At 44.0% G+C, this 23,856-nt stretch overlaps 2 protein-coding genes across 4 annotated transcripts in view; one reads left to right on the top strand and one right to left on the bottom strand.

The window, feature by feature from the left end:
• The first annotated feature begins 668 nt into the window (after positions 1-668).
• On the top strand, positions 669-10,845 carry LOC120838057 (glycine cleavage system H protein, mitochondrial). Its single transcript, XM_040207793.2, has 5 exons — positions 669-1,028; positions 3,183-3,262; positions 6,115-6,178; positions 8,287-8,418; positions 10,512-10,845. The coding sequence occupies exons 1-5, from the start codon at positions 893-895 to the stop codon at positions 10,607-10,609; spliced, it is 510 nt and encodes a 169-aa protein (XP_040063727.1). The 5' UTR covers positions 669-892; the 3' UTR covers positions 10,610-10,845.
• Positions 10,742-23,856, bottom strand: part of LOC8026382 (dynein light chain roadblock-type 1) — a 44,672-nt gene continuing 31,557 nt past the window's right edge. The window contains exons 1-4 of one of the 3 annotated variants that reach the window (XM_002403481.5): positions 22,077-22,111; positions 21,630-21,705; positions 21,123-21,290; positions 10,742-10,918 (exon numbers count right to left, since the gene is read on the bottom strand). In XM_002403481.5, coding sequence (XP_002403525.2) covers positions 10,875-10,918; positions 21,123-21,290; positions 21,630-21,705; positions 22,077-22,082 — 294 coding nt within the window. In that variant the 5' untranslated portion in view covers positions 22,083-22,111 and the 3' untranslated portion in view covers positions 10,742-10,874. The other 2 variants (XM_029980107.3, XM_029980106.4) reach the window with 2 other exon arrangements.

Genomic DNA, 23,856 nt, shown 5'->3' on the forward strand with positions numbered 1-23,856 from the left:
CCCACTTGCGAGGCGTATAACATTGGCTCTACCTCCCAAAACCCTTTTGCCGCATTCCTATCTTTTTACAGCGGAGCTGTTAAGGGCTAGTTTCCCCAGGATTGTGTCCGGTAGCTAACAAATGTTGACCCCTTTGGTCGACACAGCACTCTGATGGCCGCCGTCGCTCATAGATGGCGGTAGCTATCCAGAGTGTTGCGTTTGCCGGTTGTCTGCTTGCCGCCGTCCCTCATAGATGGCGCAACCTTTCGAGCCTTTCCACTCTGGCCGAGTACAACTCGGTTGGTCTTCCTCCTTCACCAAAGTGGAAAGGCTAAAAGTTTTTATTACTCCTACACTCTGATCCCCCCCCCCCCCCCCCCCCCCCCCCTTTATTTTTCCCCTGAAAGTTAGAAATGGCAAAATTAACTTATTTTTGCGTTTAAAAAAGACTTCCCGTATCGAAACAAAATCGATGAGCAGTGAAATATACTATTTTATTAACTCCGTAAAATATTGAAGCGTTTTCAAGTCTTAAAATTGGGAAGAAGGTCCAAAAACGAGCAAACATCCGTCACGACATGGCGTCTATGACCCACGTGACATTAGAGCCGAGCGATCCAGTGGATCCAGTAATGTTGAAGCATATGTTGGAGCGATCGTCGAGTTGCACGTACTCTGTAGCGTCCAGTGACCCTAGACTGGTCCTGTCCTCTTGCGGCGACGGCAGCGACGGGCTCTTGTCACGTGATCTAAAAAACAAACGTCGTCTGGTTTCGTTTCAATTCCCTTATCGCCCGTGTTTAAAAGCCTCCCTCTTCATTTCGGGCGACCTTGTTCGCCCTACTCATAGTCTGAAATTTACGCAAGCTTCCGGACGGTCTAGTATTTTAAACTCTATCTAGTCGTAGTCATGGCAGCTCTCAGGTGCGTCGTGCAGAGTGCTGTGCGAGGTGCATCTTGCTTCAGCCGCGGAGTTTCCAAGTCGTGCCTTCATCGCAGTTTGAAATTTTCGCGATCTTTCGGAGTCAGTGCAGCGAATCACACTGGTGAGTGCGATATTCAAGTTTCGAAACACATCCTTCGTGCCATTCCGTTGACTGCTGCATTTCTTCTACCTTTGGCTTGTTCGATCGTGCAGTAGCGACATACACGCTTTGCCACCTCTCTGCTGGCGCAAGAGAAATGTAATATGCAATGTATAATAAGTTAATAACGTATAACATATTTTTACAAGGGGTTGGTGCGTATACGAAGGCGTTCGAAGCTAGGCAGAAACATTCCCGCATCTGCGCCTACTAGCCGGCCGCCGTACACGTGCACGCTGTGGAGAAAGAAATCACTAAACAAAACGCATCTTAAAAAAAAAAAAAAAAAAAAAAAAAAAAAAATTGCGGAGTTATAATGTTTTGGTAGTGGGTAACCTTGTTGGTTCTCGATATCCTCAATTTCCTTTGGAATTTGTCATCTCAAAAGTTTCGAACCAGCGTTTCTTGCTGCACGCGGCTTCTTCTTTTTTTTTTTTTTTTTTTTTGTTTCTTTTCATGAATAAATGGGCTATGTATGGGGGAACCATTGCGACGACTCGATTGAAGCTCAGCGAGTAGAGTCGCGCTGTCCTTGAAGGCCCAATCGCCCGGTGGAACGAGCGAATCAGCCTTTATCAGCAGTCGTCCTCAGCCCTTGGAGACCACTTATCTCGCGAGAGATGCTAGTGTGCCAGAAATTTCGAGCGTTATCGCCCTGTGGCATGACTCTGCGAATATTCGGCCCTCACGTGTTAACAAGTGTAAACATTCCACATCCCCCCCCCCCCCCCCCCCCCAAAAAAAAAAAAAAGAAAAAAAAAAGAATTGTCAAAGTTTGCCAGTTGAGCGAAGCATATGAAGGGACGTAACCTCCCTTTGCTTCTGACATTTATTGGTGTCACCACTACCGTGATCTAACCAGTTAATAGAATTTCGAGCTGCTCAATGCAGAGGTGTGTCGTACGATTTTTTGTTGTTTGTTTCATATTTGCAAAGTTCAAAGGCTAAACCAATGGCTGGACAAGCGGACAGTTTAAAAGAGGATTGCAATCCTCTCTTACTCTGGTCTCTCCCATCTCCTGTCCCATTCATATGCTTAGGGAGGGCAATTGTTTAATAATATGATTCAAGTCCACGAGTTTTTGTAGTGAAACCGGTGACTGGGGTATCAGGTCCAATCCCCATGCTACTAACTCTCCTGCTCATACAGGGGGATAGAGCCAAAGGTGTGCAATATCGAGCTCATTGAATTGACCCACAAATAGCACCATCTACTTTGTACTATGCACCGTAAAATTTAACTATTGTCATCATCTTGATCCTGCTTCTTCCTATATTCCGTTCATCTTTAAGCTGATAGTACAGTGGGAGCTACGGGCTTGCAGGACCAGTACATAGCTTGCAGGTGACATCATTTGAGGCCATACCAGTATTTTATGCGCTGCGAGCGTTTGGTTCGCTGTGTTAGTTGCACACTGCAGAAGTTGTAGTTGAAGAAACCAGTAAGTAGAAATAACAGTCAGTACCCAGCAATGGCGATGCTTGCAAGCTGCGTATTAACCGCCTTCCTGTCGTCACCTGACTTCTCTCTCTGCACTTGGCTATGGGCGAGAGCATGATCACATTGATAATAGAGGTGTGAGTGGTCCAACGAGCGCATATCTCCCACCGCACTGTCAACTTAGGGGTAAATGGGGTATAGTTCTACTCGAGGAATATGCAAAGTCAGGGGCATTCGTATTGCTGCCGACTGTGGCAGCAAAACATGACCCGACTGGCCGTGAGCCAAAAGTTTCTATCGACTGTCTTGCCGGAGTCTTTGTCACACTAAATTTGTGCTTCATGTTGATTCTTTTATTCTGTCATTAGCTTCTAGAATATCTTTCTTTCTATACCCTTTTTTTCTGCAATGGTTACCTCGTAATTGTAGCCTTAATCGCTGTGGCACTATAGATCTCCCTATGAAGTCAATCAACCCATTATGAAATACAAAATTTGCAGTACTATGGTGTAGGACGGTAAAAGGTACAACTGTCCAAATTCGACACTGAAATGGCATCCACAGGGCCAGCACTAACTGGCTCTTGATCCTCTATGAGTCCTATCTTGTTGCTTGATAAGGTCTGTGCATGTTTATCATTTGCCAACTTCATCTCGCCTTGTTTCTTCATGCAGAAAGGAGATTCTCTGAAAAACACGAGTGGGTCACCGTGGAGGGAAAAATAGGAACCGTTGGCATTTCCCAGCATGCTCAGGTACGGACTTTGCAGTTTGGTTTGCTGTCCCTGTGGTGAGCTCATGGTGTGACGACCCTTAGACTAATTAATAGCATAGTTCACCTGCAGCATCTGCCACATTTACAATAGGCAGGAAGTTAATAGCTCTGTGTGAGTGGGCATTTTATTCTTCTGAGGAGTGCATGACCATGGTGGCTTGCGCTCAAACTACCGTGGAAGCGTGCACCTCATATAAGTGCCCACTATTAACATTTCGCAAACTTGGGAATTCTGAAAGGTATACGTTAAGCGCCCACCACCTCCAAAGTGCTGGCGTCAGCTGAAAATATTCACCCCGTTGCAGCAGCAACGAGACCGCCAGCGGCGATGACTGGGATATACGCTTTCTTGTGATGGAAAGGGGAAAACTACTCGTGATTGGAGCATTGACCTCCTATTCTGCACCAACTCGAAAGAGTTGTTTCATGGGTTCAGTGATAATGAATAGGTACTAGTCTCAGCATCATTTATCATGTGAAGATAAATAAATGCTTTCTCTCCAATCCCGTTCACCCCGCTTTCAAGGCTCAATGTTGACCGCCATCTTGGTTTTTCCCGATTTGACCGAACAAGCACCCATGTCTAACCAAGTTTTCAGTGAAAGTGGGGTGGGCACTTCCCCGTTCTTTTATGGTAGTTCACGTGGGCTCACCCATGTGAAGCAGCAAGGGGGAAGCCCATCAGTGCAAACAAACTGCCTTCATCATCTGTGTCTGGGTGGTCCGAGTGAAAGAAGGAGATGATTCTGGAGAAGGCAAGTGGAACGATCACTTGATCACTCATGTGAGGGTGGGCTGAAAAAATATGAAATTAAGAGCTTTTTTTTTTTTTTTTCTTCCTTGACAGTGCTTTACAGCTTTGTTTTTTTTTATTTGCTCAATGTTGATTCCTTCTTTTGGGGAGTGCCTACTGTTCGTGACCTTGCAAATCCCTCCCTCCTTTCACCTAGAAAAGGGACCCAGACACAGATAATGTCAGTTTGTTTGCATCGATAGGCACCTCCCTTGCTGCTTCACATGGGCGAGCCTGTGGCATCAGCACTAGTTTGAGCACAAGCCACCAGTCATGCGTTCCTTGGAAGAAAACACCTGCTTGCGTGGAGCTATAAACCCCTTTCGAAAGTCACATGCTGATTGTTAGAAGGTCAGAACCACTGCACAATGGCGAAGTAACCGACAGTGCTGTACGTGCAAATCTAAAACTAGAAGTAACTAGCACAAATGCATAGACTAAAACTGTAAGGTTATGGTGCAGGCATGCGCTTGATTGGTTTAGCCAATGATAACCAGACCATAGAGTATTGTAATCTACGCTAAAGGTTCAACTGGCGCTAGTGTGCTGTTGCAAATTGAAGCAGACATCAACCAGTCAAAAATTGATTTCTGGTAACACATTTTTATGGGAAAAAGTGAGTGTTTTTTCTCCCTGTGCTCGATTATGAGAGCAAATATCACAAATAATTTGTACGTACTGGGTAACTTAGAACATTTCTCAGTCTCGCAGACGAAAAAAGTGGCCAGTTACGTTTTTCTTTAAAATTCATAGCATTAAAAAAAATAAAAAAATAAAATGGCATGTATTTATGTGCACTGTCGGACACTGTTAGACTGTTAGCGCAAACACGGCGTCGGTGTTTTTCAGCATAGGGGATGAATGAAGGACTTCTGGAAAACCAAAAGAGAAGGAAAGAACTATGCAGCAACACTGGAAGTAACTTCCTGTGTATTTAGACAATCAAAATAAATTGGAGGCCACATAATATTGTCCGATTTGCAAAGATGCTTGTTCTGTGTTCAAAACATCACCCAGCTGTTTTCCCCACCATGTATCACCTACACACTCGAAACCTTTGAAAATAAGGAGATGTCATAAAACAAGTGTCCAATAAAAGCTGCCCAGCATAGGAAATAATAAAGAGAAACACCTTTCATAGCCCACATACTTTATTTGCGTTACAAATGTTTTTAACTGCTAGTAAAGACGCACGACAGGTTTATTTTCATATGGTGACAGGTTGGGCATATTAGCAATAGCACCGCCAAAGTGCTGGCAAACCTTGAACACGCTCTACATTCCTTTCGATTTTTATTTTGCTAAGAATTGTCGCTAATTTTTACATACCTGCTTGGAACAGAACTTTGGGCCTTAAATATAGCAAGTTTAACATTGTTAACTGGTGAAGAAAAATACTGTAACTAAAGCATTTACTTTTACAATGATAATAAAGGTACGCACTATTCGGTACGACCGAAATAACAAATGTGCTTATGTTATTTTCTCGCGAAGAGACAAAATGCATGCGCATTTTCTCCTAGAAATGCACAGGAGTACCGGTCGCTAAAGTAGGCTGGTCGCTGTCTGCTTCAATTTACATCCCGGAAGTTGCATAGACACTAGTGCCATCTGAACCTCTAGCATACATTGTAATAACTCTGGCAGGCAACCGGCGACGTGACGTTGCACTTTTGGCGCTGCGTTTTACACCCACCCTCTCCTAGTGTCGACTGTGCTGTCATCTGTGTCTGTCATTGTGCAGGGATTCTACAGCTTCCATCAGAGGGCAGACTTTCGAAAGGGGTCTGTTAACTTCTTGCCTGGCTGGGCGTAGTGCGACATTGCTAGTGCAAAAAAGCAATTGCTATTGTTTTCTGTTTTTCTCTTGAAATGCTGTCATCGAAACTACAAATGTGGTGGGAAGTGCTCATTTGGAGCTTTGACTTAAGCAGTCAACTTGGTGTCTGCCTATCCTTTTGAAGTAAAATGCGAAAGAGTGCTGACTTTGTGTTCGTGTTACAGTGTCCAATGAAGTGGCATTGTATTTGCCATTTTAGGAAGCCCTCGGTGATGTGGTCTACGTCCAGCCACCAGATGTTGACCTTGATCTGAACCAACATGGTATGTTTCAAAACTTTTATTGTCACAAATAAAAATGGGAAGATAAATTTAGAACTTTAGAATTTAAGAGCAAAAAAAAAACAAAGACAAACAACATTTTGCAATTAACAAGGGGGACTGACTCAAAGCAGTGCAGTACTGCTTCTTTTTATGCATGTGCAGTGCGAGGTAATGTTCTAAATTGGAACACACCATGAAAGACAAGAACGAACTGGAACTTTCCAGAAGAGCAGCGATTAGTAAAAGAAAGAACTGAACCGGCAAGGTTTGCACCCCATATCTTTGCGTGGCAGCCATGTGCAAAGCCAGCACCGCTACACATGCGGCAATATTGGAGATGCCCGTAGCATAGCACATTGAAGCTGGTCAAGTGTTGTTGCAGCAAATGTTCAAATGAGGTGCCTTGTCCATGCTCAGATTTTAGCACATCCCATAGGTAGAGATGATACTGCAAAACTGCATTTAAAGGAGCTGTGCAACGATTTTAACGTTGAAAGAATTGGCATTTTCTGCTTTTGATATTGTTCACTGTGTCACAAATGGCAGAAAATACACCTCCTTTCATCGAAATGTTGCGATTCCGCCGCGTAATAGCGAGTTAAAACTTAGAATATTTCCCGACCTGCAGCCACGAGCGGTGGCCATGAGAAACAAGCGGCGTGACGTCACTTGGGTAGTTGTAAAAAAGATAGCAAGTTGTGCGAATACCTGCTCGATAAAAGGTAACTTTTCTACAAATTTTGTCGTTCCAACATATATATAAATGCGTCAAAACCCTGGTATCATCGACAAAACTTTTATTATACGGAGCTTTAGTGGCGCCATCTATCCTAGGTCCACAAAACCGCGAATAGCCGCCAGAAGCGGGAGGGGGACAGCGCCGGGCGGGCAAGGACGGGTATGGCCGGACCCGGATGAGACTTTCCTCCTCCAGCACGTGGTCACGCGGTCGCGAGCGGATGATTTCTCGCTGCTCGCTGATGGCTCTAAGAAGAGAACTTTTCCGGAACCCCGCGCCTACTCAAGTGACGTCGCTGCGCACGTGACCCGCAAGACGATGTACGAGTTGAGAGGGTGCAAAAACCTGGATCTTTTTCATTTTTTTAAATAAAAACTAGGGTATCCAGGCAAAATCTGTTTTCTGTAGTTCACTGCAGAAGTGTCAGGCATCAACTTCCACAATTATTTAAGCAAAGCCCTGAAATTGTTGCACAGCTCCTTAAGGGCATTGGTGCCAGTTGCTATGCTGTACTTGTACAATCTAAATGCTTGTGAAGTTTACATGCTCCAATAATGCCCAGCTCACGCATGGGCATTTTCCTTACTTGGTACCTTTCCTTGTCTCTCGAAAAGTTGGTGGCTTCCAAACTGGGGGGATGTTTGGGAAGTTCAGGTTGGTTGGGCTTGAACCTATGGCAGTACTTGCTTTTGACAAACGTCTAGGAATAGTAGATGTTGGGGTGCACTAAGCAATGCCTGATTGGCTGCTTTAGAATGTGTAGGGTTTGGGAAGTCGAGGAATTTCTTGTGTTTTGATGGAGACTCTGCTGCTACTGCTTTGAGCTGAATAGTGACGAATATGGGTCCCGAAGACCTTGGACAAACCAGTGATTGTGAAGTATCACTGGGAAGTAACACCAATGCCTCCTAGACTGACAGGTACAGGTCTTGCATGGATGAGTACATGTATGAAGAGTGCAACACAACATGAACACAATCACCAGCTTTTTCTGCTTATCTTGGAGGATCGAAAAACTGCCACCCCTTTCCACTTTAGCAGAGCAAATGCTGAAGAGGGGGCAACCTCTTCAGCGCTCTACTAAAGTGGAAGGGGTGGGAGGAGCTTCCCCTGAACCAACGTTACTAGAACCACTCAGTTGGGAAACTGCCATAGAGACTGCTCAGAAAGAGTGGCACCAATCCGTACTCGAGAACCGAGCTAAAGGCGATCGCAATGCCACCACTTCTCCCGCAGCGGCCACTCGAGGAACTGCACGTGACTTCCATTTTGGTTTAGAGCTCGCCGAGGGCCAGTGACTAGATGTGCCTGCTTTATTTTTTTCTTGCTTGATGCCAGATCTGCTCCAAATGATTATGTTGTTCTTCAGATGAGTGCGGTGCCATTGAGAGTGTGAAGGCAGCCAGCGAGATCTACACACCTGTGTCTGGCAAGGTTACCGAAGTCAACAAGGCATTGGAGGACAAACCTGCTCTCGTGAACAGCTCGTGCTATGATGAAGGTAGCTGTTTCTTGCTGTAGTCGCCATTTTCGCGAGGCTGCGTTGTGCTACTAGGCTGAAAGTGCAATCAGCAGTGTCTCATTTGGGCTGAATTAGGGCTGCAAATGCTTTCATTACAATCTATGCAGAGCTTGTAGACCAACAGCATTATTCCAGTAGAATAAAAATGGTTAGTGTAGTAATTAGAAAAACGGAGTAACCCGTAAAAATAAAAGAAGGCACAGAGCCCATGCAGGCCTGCGGAAATAAAGAGGGTCTTGCATGACACAGACGGAGGTAGCCGAGAGCCGGGACTGGCGCGACAACGCCGGCAAGAAAGAGACTTCAGACGCCGTTGGAGGTTCCTACCACACTCGTTTAATAACGGTCAATGAGCATGAAGCTGCGCACCCTGGGGAGAGGGTGAACGGATGAAAAGTGGCGCTATCTGGTTACTGTAGATCTTTTAACGAAAATTTTCAAATACTGCAGTTAGCACCAATAAAACTAGGTGCAGCTCAGTAGGCATATGTCATAAAATCCAGAGTAAATGCATACCCAAAATGAAGTGGTAAATGGTGAAAAACATGGGGGGGTCTATCCTTGGGGATGTGACAGGTAAATTATCAAAAAGTAGTGATAAACACCGGGGCACCCGTTACAAACCTCGAGACACGGGAACTGATGCTGCGGACACAAAATTTGTTTCACAATGCGATAAACGCGGGAATTTGCTGCAAACTCCTGTGTTATGGAAAAGGATACCGCAGGTTGCGGATGCAGCAGAAACGCAGGAACCGACTACGAACTCCTTGTTATGGTAACAAATGCTGTACAAATGATGAGCCATTTATGCATTTGCCACACATGTAACTTTGGCACTCATGATCAAGTATGTGCAGGATTCATCAGCTAGTGTTAATACGGGTGCTAGCAAGTGATTCATGTCAATTCTGCTTTTTCTTTCCTCCTTTCATCTGTCGATCCCCTTCCGCAACTCAAAAGCTGCCAGGCAGGCCGCTTTGGCTAACCTCCGTTATCTCCTGATCTTTTCTTCTGACTCCAGAAAGCCACAGATTGGTGAAGTTCAAAGCGAATAGCGATTTTGGCCGAATATTTTCTAATTGAATATTGAACAGTTTCTCCAAGCCTTATACTACTTTTGTACCATGCTTAAACAAAAATTCAGCTGAACTCGTGAAGGTTGTTCCCAACCTTCCACTTGTCCACTTCTAAGCTCAGTTAGTTTTAATGTAACTATATCTATGAACCATGGCCTCGGAAAGTCCAATGCCTACATTGGGGTCAAATGACAGATTTGACATAAAATTAAACCTAGAGAGATGTCCAGCCATTTTAATCGAGGGAATTTATAAATCTGCTTGCTATATGCAAATATTTTCTTTAATCTCGAATTTAACCCTCTCAGAAAAAAAACAACAACAAAAAAACAAGCATGAATAATAAAAGCAGATTGTCAGGACAGTACTGCTTGCATATTCGCAGTGGGTTAGTCTCATCGAGTGCGCTTCTTACCGAGCTCCCGCATACTATGGAAAAGCACTGCCCGTGAGCTTCGTGGGTATTGCTTTCCTGCAGTACACAGGTGCTCGGTGAGAAGCGCTCTCAGCAGGGCTAACTCACCGCGATGAACAAATAGTATGATTTAAGCGAAAACACTGTTTGAATTGAGCAACTTATAAATGCATTGAAAACATGGCCAAACAACCAAAATTTTAAAGTTCGTTTGAACTTACCGGAAGTATGAAATATTCAGGTTTGAATTATTGCGAGTCCACTGTACCTCAAGGCACCCTGACAGGGTGTTGTATAAAAAAAAAAAAAATTATTGTAAGAAAAAGAAAGGAATGAAGCATTTTATGCGCAATCTGCATAACATTGTATATACATGAAAAAAAAAATAACACATACAAATGATTATAATTGAATTCCAATATCAACTTGACTCCCATCCCTCATGAATACTTTGTTCAGCCTTATCCTTGTTATTTCCCTCTAGTTGCAAATACAGGACCAGGGAAATCCAGAGCTCTGCGTTAGTACCATTTCAGTGTTCCGGGATGTTTAGTGAGCATTTCAAACAAATGTTTCAGGTTGGATCTTCAAACTGGAGCTAAAAAATCCTGATGAGCTGAAATCTCTCATGGATGAAAAGGCCTACGAAGAGTTCCTGAAATCCAGTGGTCACTGAGCTGACCAACACGACGTGCCAAGCTATGTCACAATGCATTGTAATGGAATATACAGGCTAGTCATGTATCGTCACAGGCCACAGTGTAGAAAGAAGATACAGCAAGACGAAGTAAAAGTAGGAATACACTGCTCAAGTTTTTTTTACATTTTATTCCTGTTCTGGTTGTGTATCGTCCTTACCGAGAGTGCCTCACTAAAAAGAAGGGTCCATAAAATAAATTTGATAAAAACCATCGTGCTCTGCTTGGGTGCAATGAGTACTTTCATCCTGTGGGGTTGTGAAGCACGATCAGAATGTAGTTTTTATCTGCAAACAGAAAAAGAAGCAGAAGGTCAAGGTTGTGACAGAAACTTGCCACCTTCACCAATAGCCAGCCAACTTTCGCTGTGGGCCGCATTGCAAGGTCTGGCCCGTGCAAAGTGGGGCTTCAACGATTTCGACAAATATGCATGCTCTTTTTTCATGGTGGTTTAATACTCCTATACTTGGGCATCCACAGACTCTGAAACTATGAACACACATAATGCACAAATGTTTACCACAATACATACAGGGGAGTGTAATGGAAAAGTGATTGTGATGGATATGTTGACGCCAGGCACAATGAGAGTTGGAGTAACCAGCCTATTATCTTCCTTTCAAGGCAACACTGTGAAAGATCTGGCTAACAAGAGCCATAGGATTGTCAGCTCCGAAATTAATTCCGACGCTAACATGAAAAAATGTAGACTTGCACTCCTAATCCAATAACTTAAAATCGACAAGCAATTGTTCCACTGTTGCGAACTTGATGATTCTTTGAACGTTAAACATTGCACGCTATGTGTCGGTTTAATCATAAAGCCGTGAGCTATTTGCTGAGAAAGAAAGGGACGAGAGCTCTCAGGGCTGTCGGAACGCTGAGCTCTGGTTGGTATAATTAGTGGGTACACCTAAAGCTGCACCACTGCACACGTCGACCGTGCTAGAACGCACAACGCTGGCGTTTGGTTTTCCAATTTTAACGTGTTCGATGAGTGCAGTGGAGACAAAGGCAGCTAGCTTTAGGTCAGCCCACTAATCATACCAACCAAAACTGGGCATCCAGACGTCCCCGCGCGCTCTTGTCTCCTCCTTTTTCTCGGCGCATATCCCAAAGATGTCAGTAGCCAAGTTCCTGATACAGTCGCTACATCTGAAAAGTCTGTGTCCATGCAAAGACCAGAATATAAAGCGATGCGCTGTGCATGTGAATGCTAGAAAATTAAGGTGTGTAGGAACAGTTCCAGTGCTTTGTTGCAGATTCTTAGTATGAACAGTTGACTTGCTAGCTTTATCCTGCAGTAGGCTTTCTCTTGTAATTAAACTAGAAATTTAAACAAACTGGTTCATGGCAAAAATATTACAGGAAGATTTATTGGTGGATTCTTGGGGAATGGCTTTTTCTTTTGCTGCCTCTTTTTAACCTCGTTATGGGGTCAGTGGTAGCGTTTCCCAAAGGGGGACGTGTGCGGCGTTTACCGAGGGTTATGCTAACGCATTCCCTAAAAATCCACCAATGGATCTTCCTGTAGTTTTTTCACCCCGTTTCTGTACTCTCTGGCTGTCAGAGTATGTCGATGCCTTTGGATACAGTCGTCCCTACCACTCGTGGAAGGAACCGCATCCAACCTTTTTAACTACACACACATCACATCCCACGCACCGCTACTACAGAACCCCAGAGCGAAGAACAAACAGCAGAGTGGCAACTGAGCACGCCCGCATTCCACCGCGCCTCGGCACAACAACACCTAGATAACAAAGCCATAGTGTTGAATGAGATGGCGTCATCAGAAAAGGCCAATATGCTGGGCCCAGATTGGACACAATGATTACGTCAAATGTTTGGCTCAAAAGTTCAATCTTGACTCTAAGCCGAGCGCTGACGCGGCATTCGTTTCCACTCTGTGTCCAGCGTTGGCCTTCTCTGATGATGCAATCTCATTCAGCACTAAGGCTTTGTTTTCTAGGGGGCGTTGCGCAGCGCCTCCTCCTCTCTGGCTCCGCACCAGCCGTGCATGTGAGTGACTAAAACCAAAGGGCTCATTTTGACAAAAACCCGGCGGTGTCTGTCAGTTTCTCGGCTACGGGGAGAGGAAGAGAAGTTGACTCATGCCGAGGTCAGTGCTTCGGACCAACGGGAGTGTCGTACCATGTCACCTTCTCCCCCTCCCTGTAGCTGACAAACAAAAGACACCGCCAGGATTTTGTCAAAATGCATTAAAGCACTAAAATGACAATGTGCAAAAGTGTATGCACTTGTTTCCTCCACTTTCACATTTCCTTGTTTGGTGCTATTTTAGTTTTTATCCAAATAGTCTTTCATGGCATGGGAAGCAGTTTTTATGTCCCTTGTGCCCCTTCAGAAAGTGGCATTTTGGGGGTGTAACGTAGATAATACTAATGTCGTCTACAAATTAATGAAGCTTTAAATTACTAAATTTGCTGTAATAATATTTATGTTCTCGTGTGCCTTCCTGAATTTTGATGCAGATGTGTCTTCTTTCTCAAATATAGGGCTTGTTTTTTAACTCTCTTAGCAATTTTATAGTGGTAGGTACACTTGGAGGACAAATGTAAAAGTTAAATAAATGTTTAAGAAAGCAAGCTCTTGCCAAAACAAAATACAATAACGGGTGCCGTGGGTGCAGATGTCCGCTTAACTGTAGAATCTAGCGCTAACGTAAGACTGATTTGATGCAGCACACTAGACTGCTTTTCTGCTGAGTGCTTCACAGAACACTGGCCAAATCGCTCCTGCGAAAAGTACACATTACACAAAAAAAGGTTAATGTCTCGTTGGTCTCTGCCAAAGGCCCTATTTAGGAGAATTAATAATGTTTGGTATAATTGGGTTCCTAATTACTTTTGAGTAATTAACTACCGTAAAATTCCGAGAGCTGCCCCACTCCTATTTTTGGCTTTATTCATTATTTTCTTTTAAACACCGAAAGATAGCCCACTCCTAGTAACTCTAGTGTCCGGATCAATGATGACCTTGGCATAAATGCATTTAGTTGGCTACGGTAGGATATAAGCAAACATTACTGACTGGGAAGTAGTCATCTTTGCTTCATTGCCCCTCGCTGCGATAACAAGGTTGACAGAGACACATGATCTAAAGATAGCATTTTTTCAGCTCTTCTTGATTGCACATTGAAAGTTCATTATTTTCACCCAATTTTCTCTCGATTTTAGGCGGGCTATCTCTTGGGATTTTACGGTAATTAAATTTAAACGTATGGTTTCAATTAGAAAGTTCCTGGGCATCACTGAAAACCACTAAATAGGCACACTTTACAAAAATAGAATGCAAGCGCAGCGTTTTACGGCATTCCAAGCAAAAAAGCTCGATCTCAACGAGTTTTTAAGTTTTGATTCCCTACTAAAACATCTCCGCACCAGCGGTTCTGCTTCCCATGGTCATAGCTTGCAATGTTGCATTGCCTCCCTCATAAAAGAGAAGGAAGTTTGGTGTGAGCCAACTGGTGAAGTGGAACGCTGTGCTGTTCGAATGACATTGCAAAAATAAGCTTTGATTCTTTGGTGCACCTTCCTCGTGCGAAGAATGCATGGCAACACACATTGTGCGCTTTGGCCATAGGGAAGCAGGACTGCTGGTGCAGGGATGAGGTTTTGATAAAAAGCAAACTTAAAAACGCGTCCAAATTTAATAGCTTTTTTTGGAATGTCGTAAAATGCTGCACACGCCTTACATTTTTCTAAAGTACACCGATATAGTGGTTTTCAATGATGCCCTAAAATTTTTAATCGAAACCACGTCCTTAACCTCACTGATTACTAAATTAAGGACCTAATAATACCAAACATTATTAATTTTCCTAAACAGGATCTTTGGCAGAGACCAATACAGCCATGTTGAATAAACCTGAGACTGGGGCAGAAATCAACATATAAGTCGAAGGAACAGAAAAGGACAGGACAACGTCTCAAACTCTGCTCGACTGAGTTTGAGCTGAGTTTGAGACATTGTCTTGTCCTTTTCTCTTCCTTCGACTCATATGTTAATTTCTGCCCCAGTCTCAGGCTTATTCAACATGGTTAACATTCACCAGCTCACCTGCACCCTCACTTTATTATCTCTGACCAATACAGCATCAACTTCTTTTCTTCTGTGGGGTGCATACTTTTTACTAGAATTATACCCGTTTAAAAAAGAACGTAAGCGACACCATACTTCATTCGCGCCCAGGAACTGTGTCTATAATCATTGTATGGACATTAGAAGACTGGACCGATTTACGGAATTTTACTTCTGCTGGGTGTTTCGGAGCACTATTTGGGCGTAACAAAATCTTGCAAATAAGCCAACAAATGGAGTGCAATGAAACTTTACACAAATGTTTTTATGTGGTGCATTTATGTTATATTCAAATTTTGTAATTGTGGGTTAATGCAAAAAAAAAAAAAAAAAAAATTGGAGAAGAATTTGTTATTTCTTACGCCATGACAGAAAAAGAAAACAAACCACTTCTAACGCTGCTACTCGCATATCCTATCGCACATAGTACAATCTGCTTTAGGGTGTTTATCTCTGAGAAACTCAAGTTTTTGTACCATGTGGTGCCATATACGAGTAGCAGCGTCAACCTGGTGGTTTGCTTCTGTTTTCCTCTCGCGCATAGCAAATGACAAGTTTGTTTTCTTGCATTTTTCCCCAGAAACCTAGACACACGAAATTTGAGTATGGTAATGCACCACTGACACCTTTGTTACAAGTTTCATTGCACTCAGTTTATTGGCTTACTGATACAAATTCTTTTATGCCCAAACATGGTTTGGCAACAGCCTGTAGTGAATAAAACATGCATAGTAGTTAAATTAATGTGCGAGTGAAAATTCATGGAAGAAAACGTTTCTGAATGGGAAGCTTGCCAAAGAGCTCAGTCGGCATCATTTGGTAATTCCTGCAAATGAAATCTAGAACACGAGTTATCTTGATAGGAAACAAGAACCAGCTCTCAACAAGCAATCGCCACGGAGTGGCCGTTGACCCGTCGGCTGCGCAAACCAAGCCGTGAGAGAATATAGTGCATTTCTTCACAGCTCTCTGACAGATCAGTGATGGTCTACATCCAAGAGAATGAAACTTATTATAGAATGTTATTTATGGTGGCATCTACATGCCAACATAATTAACTTACTTTGGTATTTCCTGCACTACAACTTGTACTCGCTTTCTGCCAATTTTTGCATGTTCAAAGATGTAGGGAATTACCGCAATTCCTCAAATTTATTTTTTCTGGTCCTGATATCTCAATCCCAACCGGCCCGACCGGAGTCCCACATCCCACGCAGCTCTATATAAATAGGCCCAAACCTGACTTGAGCAGGGTGCTCATATATTGGCCCGCGGACCTGACAGTCAATCTGTATTCGCACTACGAAGTTTCTCCCCGAGGAAAAGGCTAAATGTCACTGAGTTTCCAGGTCACCTGCTATGCGTCACGGAAGTTTGCTTATCCACTGAGCTCGCGAGGGGCCGAGGAGAATCTGCGACTGGCTTACAGAATACCCGTCGTCTGGTAGGGGCGACTGGGCCTCCTCCTTTTGTCCCCCTAATTTTGGGAAAGTATGGGGTGCCTTTTTTTCTTTTATTTTTTCCCCTGCCTTTTGTTCGATCAGCCCCCGAAGGTCGCTGCGGGTTCGTGAAAAGGAAGACTCCAGCGACTCCGTCATGTGAATGCTCGCCTAGATTTTCTGCCTTCTCGTGTCTTTTCCTTCTCGCAGCTCTATGACATACTCCGTTTTCTCCGGAGATAAGGCTCTCTCGTGCGAATACATTATCAGGTTCGGTTCAGGTTCTTGGGCTTGCAAGAGCCTGCACAGATCTCGATACGCTGTACATGCTCTAGGTTCGGGAAGGTTCTAAGCTAGAACACAATGATTGCCGAGAATAAACTGGGGCTTTCCAGATGTCTAAGGAATCGTAAAAGGAAAAACTACTTTGGCAGGCTTCGAACCAGGGTGTCGGACTGAACCCGAATTTAAACCCAAAATCGGAGCAAAAGCGTTATTTTTGACTGAACCGGAACAAGACCGTAACCAAAACCAAACATCTGATATTGAACCAGAACGGAACCATAATCTCTTGTGGCGGTTAACAGTTTGGCGTAATAAAATGTGATTCCCACCTGTTTTTACAGGTGGTGATGCGAAGTCAATTAAATATTTGCGACAGTGGTGTCAACGGTGCAGTGTTGACTAAAGTATAACGATGGAGAGACAGCTCAATAACAAAGAAACAAATAAGTCTAATGCCTGGGTGGAGCACGACTTAGCGTCGGTGCAGAGGCAAACACTTCTACGATTCATCTTCCCTTACGATGGACTGCAGCCAACGCTACGAGCCATCAAGGCACGTAGTTACGTGAAACGATCGCAGCGCTGGAATTGCTGGCATGATTCGTAGTGCCTGCCGCAGTCCCGTCAGGTAAAAAGAGTGTATCTTACTATGCCAAATGGCTGGAAAGCTATTCTTTGTGTATCTCTTTTTTCGTACAATACTAAGGAATGATTAAACAAATCTGTTTACTGGCGAAGAATGAATTCATTGAATTAATTCTTCGCCAGCATTTTTAGCGCTCCTGGAAACGATGGGATATCGGCCAAATTTCTTAAATTCATCATCCAGCATCCAACATACTCGGCACACTCTTTCAACAAAGTCTGAATTCTGGTGAGGTACCGTACGATTGGCGTTTCTTCCAAGTTAGACCCATCTTCAAATCGGGGCAGCAAATCAAATCCATCTAACTACCACCCCATCTCGTTGACTAGTGTACCCTGCAAGCTCATGAAACATGTACTTTACACTCGTATCATTTCGTACCTGGACCATCGCAACTTTTTTTAATAAACTTTCAACTTTAATAATCATTCCTCAGCAGAAACCAACGTTATTTTCATTGATTTTGCGAAAGCTTTCGATACTGTTCCGCAGCAACGACTACTTTTTAAACTTTCTCTCCTCCACATCCATCCTTCAGTTATCAGTTGGATAGCTTCGTTTCTAACAGAAAGAGAGCAGTCAGTTTCAGTCAACAGTTCTTCATCAGCATCAGTCCCAGTAACTTCCGGTGCTCCCCAAGGCAGCGTCCTCGGCCCCCTTCTTTTCCTTATCTATATTAATGATCTTCCTTCCTCAATTAACTCGACTATTCAGCTATTTGCCGATGACTGTGTTGTATACAGAAAATTATTAACCCAACAGATCATTACATTCTTCAAAACGATCTCGACACCATAAGCTCCTGGTGCACCCATTGGCAGATGAATATTAACCCCGGAAAATGCAAACGAATGACCGTTACCACCAACTTGATTGAATCATCCCGTGAATATTCATTACTGTCACAACAATTAGAAAGTGTCTCATTATACAAATACTTAGGTGTCAATATTTCTAAAACATTATTGTGGAATGAACACATCGACAATATAATCGCCAACTCAACGAGATCATTAGCTTTTTTGAGGCGGAACCTCTATCTGGCCCCTGCTACGACAAAATTACTCGCCTATAAAACAATAATTCGACCCAAACTGGAGTGAGCCACCACTGAAGAGGCAAAGCAATGAGGTAGGACTCTGGATGCTGCCCAAAGAAAGTATTTTTGTTTTCTTTCACTTTTTTCAAGTGCAGCATGCTGCCTGGTCCTTTTTTTTCTTTTTCTTGTTTGTTTGAATTATATTTTTACTGCCCTTTGCTGTCTTTCTCGTCTTCTGGTCATGGTCAGTCATTGAAAGCGGGTCGTTTGCAAGCTCAGAGCGTGCTACAGTCACGGCGTCATTCTGCGTGCTGGCTGATTAACTTCACATATATCAGTACAATCTGGTACTTTCTCCGAGTACCTGTATGGCCACGTAATTTGCATACAATCGTGTTGGCAATAAAAATTCAGGATTGAAAAACGAATTGGCTCCTGGTCAACAATTTCTATTGTATTTTTATCGCGAATGGCATCAATTTGGACACATTTTTTCTTTACGACCGAGAGCTGTGCCCTTCTTTTGTTTAACGCAAGAAATGCACAGGTGGGCGCGGACTAAGGTAGAGTTAAGAACCGGTTTGAACCTGTTCGGGCTTGGTGGACCAGTAACCGAACTGTCGTTTCAAATGTATCACTGAACCGGAACCGAACTGAAATAATGAACGGCTTGACACCCTGGCTCGCACCTCATATGCCTCTGCATTGAAGTCACGCGTGCTGCCAATCCCACCTCGCACACTAATATTTACAGCCGCCCTTGTCTCGTGCAAACAAACTTCTCTAGAAATGCCATGCAGCTTGCCAACAGCTAAAGAAAAAAAAAAGGTTGAGTGGTATTTAAAACTAGTGGCTTCATCCACTACCTGATGGAAACATTCATATACGGAAGACTTTTTCAACTGCTAAACATATTAGCTCTTGCAGAGCAGCAATGTATGTCTTCCCATCTCAGTTGGACGTTGCAAAATTACAAACTCCTACGGGCTCACGTTCACCAAAGAGACCCCCTCCCCTGAAGGCTTACAGTTCCTCAATCTCAGGTTGGTCCCGACTAGCAAAGGCTGGGCTCACCAGCAGAGGTCCTCTAAGCCCGGTATTTTCAACAGCTCACACTCGAGGAATGTAAAAAATGGGATCATCCGAAACCTAATTGCATTGGCCAAAGCTAAATCCTGTCAGCATCTTTCCACCTGCAGCCTATCCAAGCAAATTAGCCGCCTAATCAAGGCAGGATACCCGAGAGACGTGATTGAAACAACAATCAAAAAACTTGTTGCGTGGTACAGGTCCAAACCCCTCCCTCCTATGTCACGCTTCGCATGCATTCCCTACATACGCAACACTTCAGATCGTCTGAAATCCATCGCGCTCGGCTTCAACATAACGTGGTATTTTCGTGCAAGTTTAAATTAGCTTCTATTTGTAGAAAGGTCAACCAACCCCGGTCCAGCGCCCACTTGCCAGAAAAATCACAAGACCAATTATGTAACCTGTTATAAAAAGTGTGTGTATTCAATTCCCATGTCCTGCGGTGCTAAATACATCGGACAGACGGGCTGGTGCCTAAACGATGAGGTGAGGGAACATGCGAACGAGATCAAGAAAGCAGCCTCTGGCACTTCGGAGATTAGTTACCACCCGATTGCCAAACACACCTCTGAGTGCAGCGGACCCTGTTCGGCCGACCTTCCTCCGCCCACCAGGATTGGAGGTCACGACTCAGGATATGGACGACAGATCATGGAGGCCTTCGCCATGCACCGCAGTCAAAACAACTTCGGGTCCCCCCCATAGGCTTATCCAGGAGGGAGATAAACTCTTTGGAGCCAGAGCTTAGTCCCTCGTTTTCACAGCTCCAAGAGATTAGATGTCAGCCTCACCGGATCGTCCCTCATTTCTTGCCTCTACCCCTTTTCCCATTACTTTTCCCCCTTCCACTGTGGTGTCTTTCACCCTCCCCTCCTTCACCTATATATGCAAACTTCGGCTCAATAAATGTTGTTGCTAGCTTGAAGTCACTGTTGTCTGTCCCCCCTTTCTATGTATCTTCCTAATGGATGACCCTGTACAGTAAAACTTTGCATTAATAGTCCGGTGACCAGCACAGAGTGGACCCCGCAGAACAGACTACTGCAAAGTCTGTGGCATTCACAGGTGGCAATGGTGATTTTGGTTTGCATCTGCCCATTACACTGCATTAATTCACTCCAGACAGATGTATAGGAATTGGAATGCAAATAACGTCACCAGTGCAGACGAACTGGTGCGATGAATGCGATTTAGAGCCTAAGCGTGGGGTGAGTGATACGAGGTGATATAGGGCTCTATCTTTCAAAATGACGCTTGGGGCAATGTTGCAGTAGGAGCAGAGCCTATCAAGCAACATTTTGCCTGCTTGTATCTCTCCACACAGCTTCGAGGTCCATAATTCCGGAGCCTGGACGCCTGGCACACAGTCTGAGTGATTTAGATCATTTGATAGCATGCCTACAGTCAAGGTGTATCTTCAGAAATAATTTAGAAACCTTTACAGACTCTCCCATAATGGCACTTCCCGCATGGATGGTCCTGCTTAATGCCTTCTTTTCGACGGCTCAGTCGGCACTCGTGAACAGGTTGACAAGCAGTTAAAACGTCAAACTGCTCGCAATGTCTTGCCCAACTCCCTTGGTGCAGTTCCAAGCTAAACGACTCTGGTCTTTTTCAGCAAAATGTTCTGTTTTATTTCGAGATGCCATACTCCAAACGACTCCAAGTGCGGGAACAAAAAAGAAGAAAACAAGCAAGCAAACTAATAGTGCCCCAGTTCAGAATGCCTGACCCGTCCCCTCCTACTTACAATTTTCTCTGCATCACAAAAAAAAAAAAAAAAAAAAAAAAAAGAAGGCACATTAAAAATGAAGTAATTCGTTGAAAGTTGCTCGGCAACTGCGCCCGTACACTAGAGTGCAAGCTCACTGCGACACAGGGCTTACCTGGCGAAATCATGATTTCATGCTTCTTGGTTCGCATCCGCAGGAATGTGAGGTCATTGCCAGGGTCGAGGTCGCGCAGGGTGGTCCGTGCCTGGTCACACAGCTGAGTGATCAGACTGGCATACTGGGACGTGGTAGCACTGTCGAGCGTTGTCTTGATTGGTACCCCTGCAGGAATTTGGCGAGTCGTACGACACAAGTGCAAACTTTCGAGGCGAATAGTGCTACTGTCTTCTGACAGCTTCAGGGTGGTAAGGCACGCTGAGTGGCCACACGTTAGATCCGGGTATGTCGAAAATGGTGTCCCGAGAATCACGAGTTTGTGTGGCAGGCAAATAAATAGGTAATAAATATCTACAGCAACAGGAGGAAGTAGCCCAATACATCGCAATCAAAACCAAGTGATCGTGGATACCTGATCCTTTCTGTTTGCTTGATCCAGTCTGAGAATGAGCTACTTAAACACTACTCGTGATATCTGTAGAGCTGCGGGATTGTTTGACTTGCCTTCATTGTTAGCCACCACGACTCCCAGCACTCCTTTCTGACACTGGAGCTTCTTGAAGATCTCTTCGACTTCAGACTGCAAGTAAAGGGTACAGTTTTTTTTAAGCTGAGAGTGAGCCAACAACTTAGCGCTCTTTCTTTCTGCTTTACGCTGCTCGACCTAAGAACATCGGAGTTCGGTAAACGCAACTGTACACGAATGTATATTTGTTGAAAATTTTGTTGCGGTTGAAATGAATGCCGTCTCGTATATCACAAGTTGGCACTGCGGCAGCAATAGTGTAGAGGTTGCTACTGTAAATATATAAAACAAAAAAAAAAAACACTGAAGCTCGTATTGAAAAGCCTATTCACGTGTGACGCAGCCATATTTGACACTGAAATCAACTTAAATAGAAGTTATGCAACGTTTTCAGCCGAAGATTGGCATAACTGCAGACGCCCTACCGCCATGTTGTCGTAGCCGTTGGTGTCGATGGAGTGGGTGCAGCAGAAATGCCTCCAAGAAAACGGGCAATAGGTGGCGGGCTCAAGCGGCACCCATAGGCACACCAAACTTGCATGACAGGTAGACTTGCTATTTGTATTTTATTATACGATTAAGAAAAGTCTGGTTTGGTTGTGGTACAGTGTACTAGAATACTTGGGTAGTGTTGGGACCGGAGGGGTGGGAGGGGCTCGCCGGGCTCGCCTGAAGCGCGTGGTATTGATCGCGACAGGTGTCGACACCGGCGCGTTATCCAGAAGGTGTGCGCGTGCGCGGCTGCACGCGCGAAAATATGAATCTTTGGTGCCGCTTTGGGTGGAGTGCATTTAGGATTTCTGATACAGCTACGACCTACCAGCGGTCATACCGCGGCATCAATTACGCTGCGGCACGATCGTTAGCAACATGATGCTTCAATGTATTGGTATTGGACGGGACAAGCTACATTACCCTTCCTTTACATAAAAACAATTGCGACTTTAAAGAAGCGGATTGCAAGTTGTTTCAGTGCAGAATTAGCTGCGACTTTCGGTTTGTCGGATGGTGAGCATTTTAAATGAAATGCCTATTTCCTTGGTCGCAAAGGCCGAACATTAGATATTTGAAAGGGATATCTAAAACTCGGAAGCAGTTTTTTTTCCCTATCTTATTTTATAATGGAACGAAACGACACATACTAAAGTCCAAGATTGTTTTAGTATGTTTTTAATATCCCACGTTAACTTATCTGTCTTCTTTTCTGCCCATCTTCTTTTTCTTGACCTTAATCAGCTCGCTTCACTTGTCACTCATTCTTGTGTTCATTTATGCGACGAACCACCCAAGCGACGGTCGCAAAGGGGTGAGAATCTTTTATTTCTTCATGGCTGCCAGGGCCTTTCGAGGACCACCCGACGTTCACTTGTAAGAAATGGCTTATAAGCCGTGACAATTTTTATCACGCGTTTTAACATTGAACTTAAGTCCAAAAACTAAGACAACGTGGGCTGAACAAGTAATGCTTTATAAGATTCAAAGGAAACAAGAAACAATTTCACATCATTTTGAGCAGAAAACATGAGCACACGCAGATCAGGCAAGGAAAAAGTTGTAATAGTTTACAGCACGGCATTGAAATAATGGTTACAATGTGCAGCGCATACATGGTTACAATATGCAGCGCATTATCCTCTTGAGGGTAAACCATCTGAAACCTACACGCTCACAACAATACATTTAACCGACAGCTGCTTTCTGACAACCAGGTAAGTCTCGCCTAAGCTGGGTATTCGAAGGGAAACACCCATGGTTCCACAGGGGGCGTATCTGGTTCACGCAGACATTCAGTGTGTTTTTGTTTTATTCTTTACAGAACTTTACATATTTTACAAAAAAAAAAAAAAAAAGGATATGGCAGATATGTGGATGCCGTCTTTCGTTATATCTGTAGGGCTCGGTGGACAATAAATGGGTAAATAACCGTTGCAATGTTTAATAATTAACCAAAATCTGTTAGTTAACTTGTTTATTAACGGCTTAATTGGCCAAGGTGCAATTGCAATTTTAAAAGGAGTTATTATTAAAGGCAAACACAATTTCGACAATTCGCGAAAAGGCAACGAGGTTCGGGAAATTTATCGTAAAAGTTTGCCTTTCTTCGCTTGATTCAGAAACCGCGTTATGAAAATAGTACGTAGAATAGTGACTTAGTCGTCTTGATCTGTGGCGCCGGCGAGTCCACCGAAGACACGCTGTCGAGTT

Source organism: Ixodes scapularis, unplaced genomic scaffold (genome assembly GCF_016920785.2).
Source record: "Ixodes scapularis isolate PalLabHiFi unplaced genomic scaffold, ASM1692078v2 PGA_scaffold9__187_contigs__length_104089568, whole genome shotgun sequence".
In the NCBI taxonomy this organism is placed as follows: Eukaryota; Metazoa; Arthropoda; class Arachnida; order Ixodida; family Ixodidae; genus Ixodes; species Ixodes scapularis.

Coding starts and splice junctions, on each gene's coding strand:
- LOC120838057 (XM_040207793.2), top strand. CDS start 893: ATGGCAGCTCTCAGGTGCGTCGTGCAGAGTGCTGTGCGAGGTGCATCT. Junction 6,179..8,286: donor CCTTGATCTGAACCAACATG/GTATGTTTCAAA, acceptor GTTGTTCTTCAG/ATGAGTGCGGTGCCATTGAG. Junction 8,419..10,511: donor CAGCTCGTGCTATGATGAAG/GTAGCTGTTTCT, acceptor CAAATGTTTCAG/GTTGGATCTTCAAACTGGAG.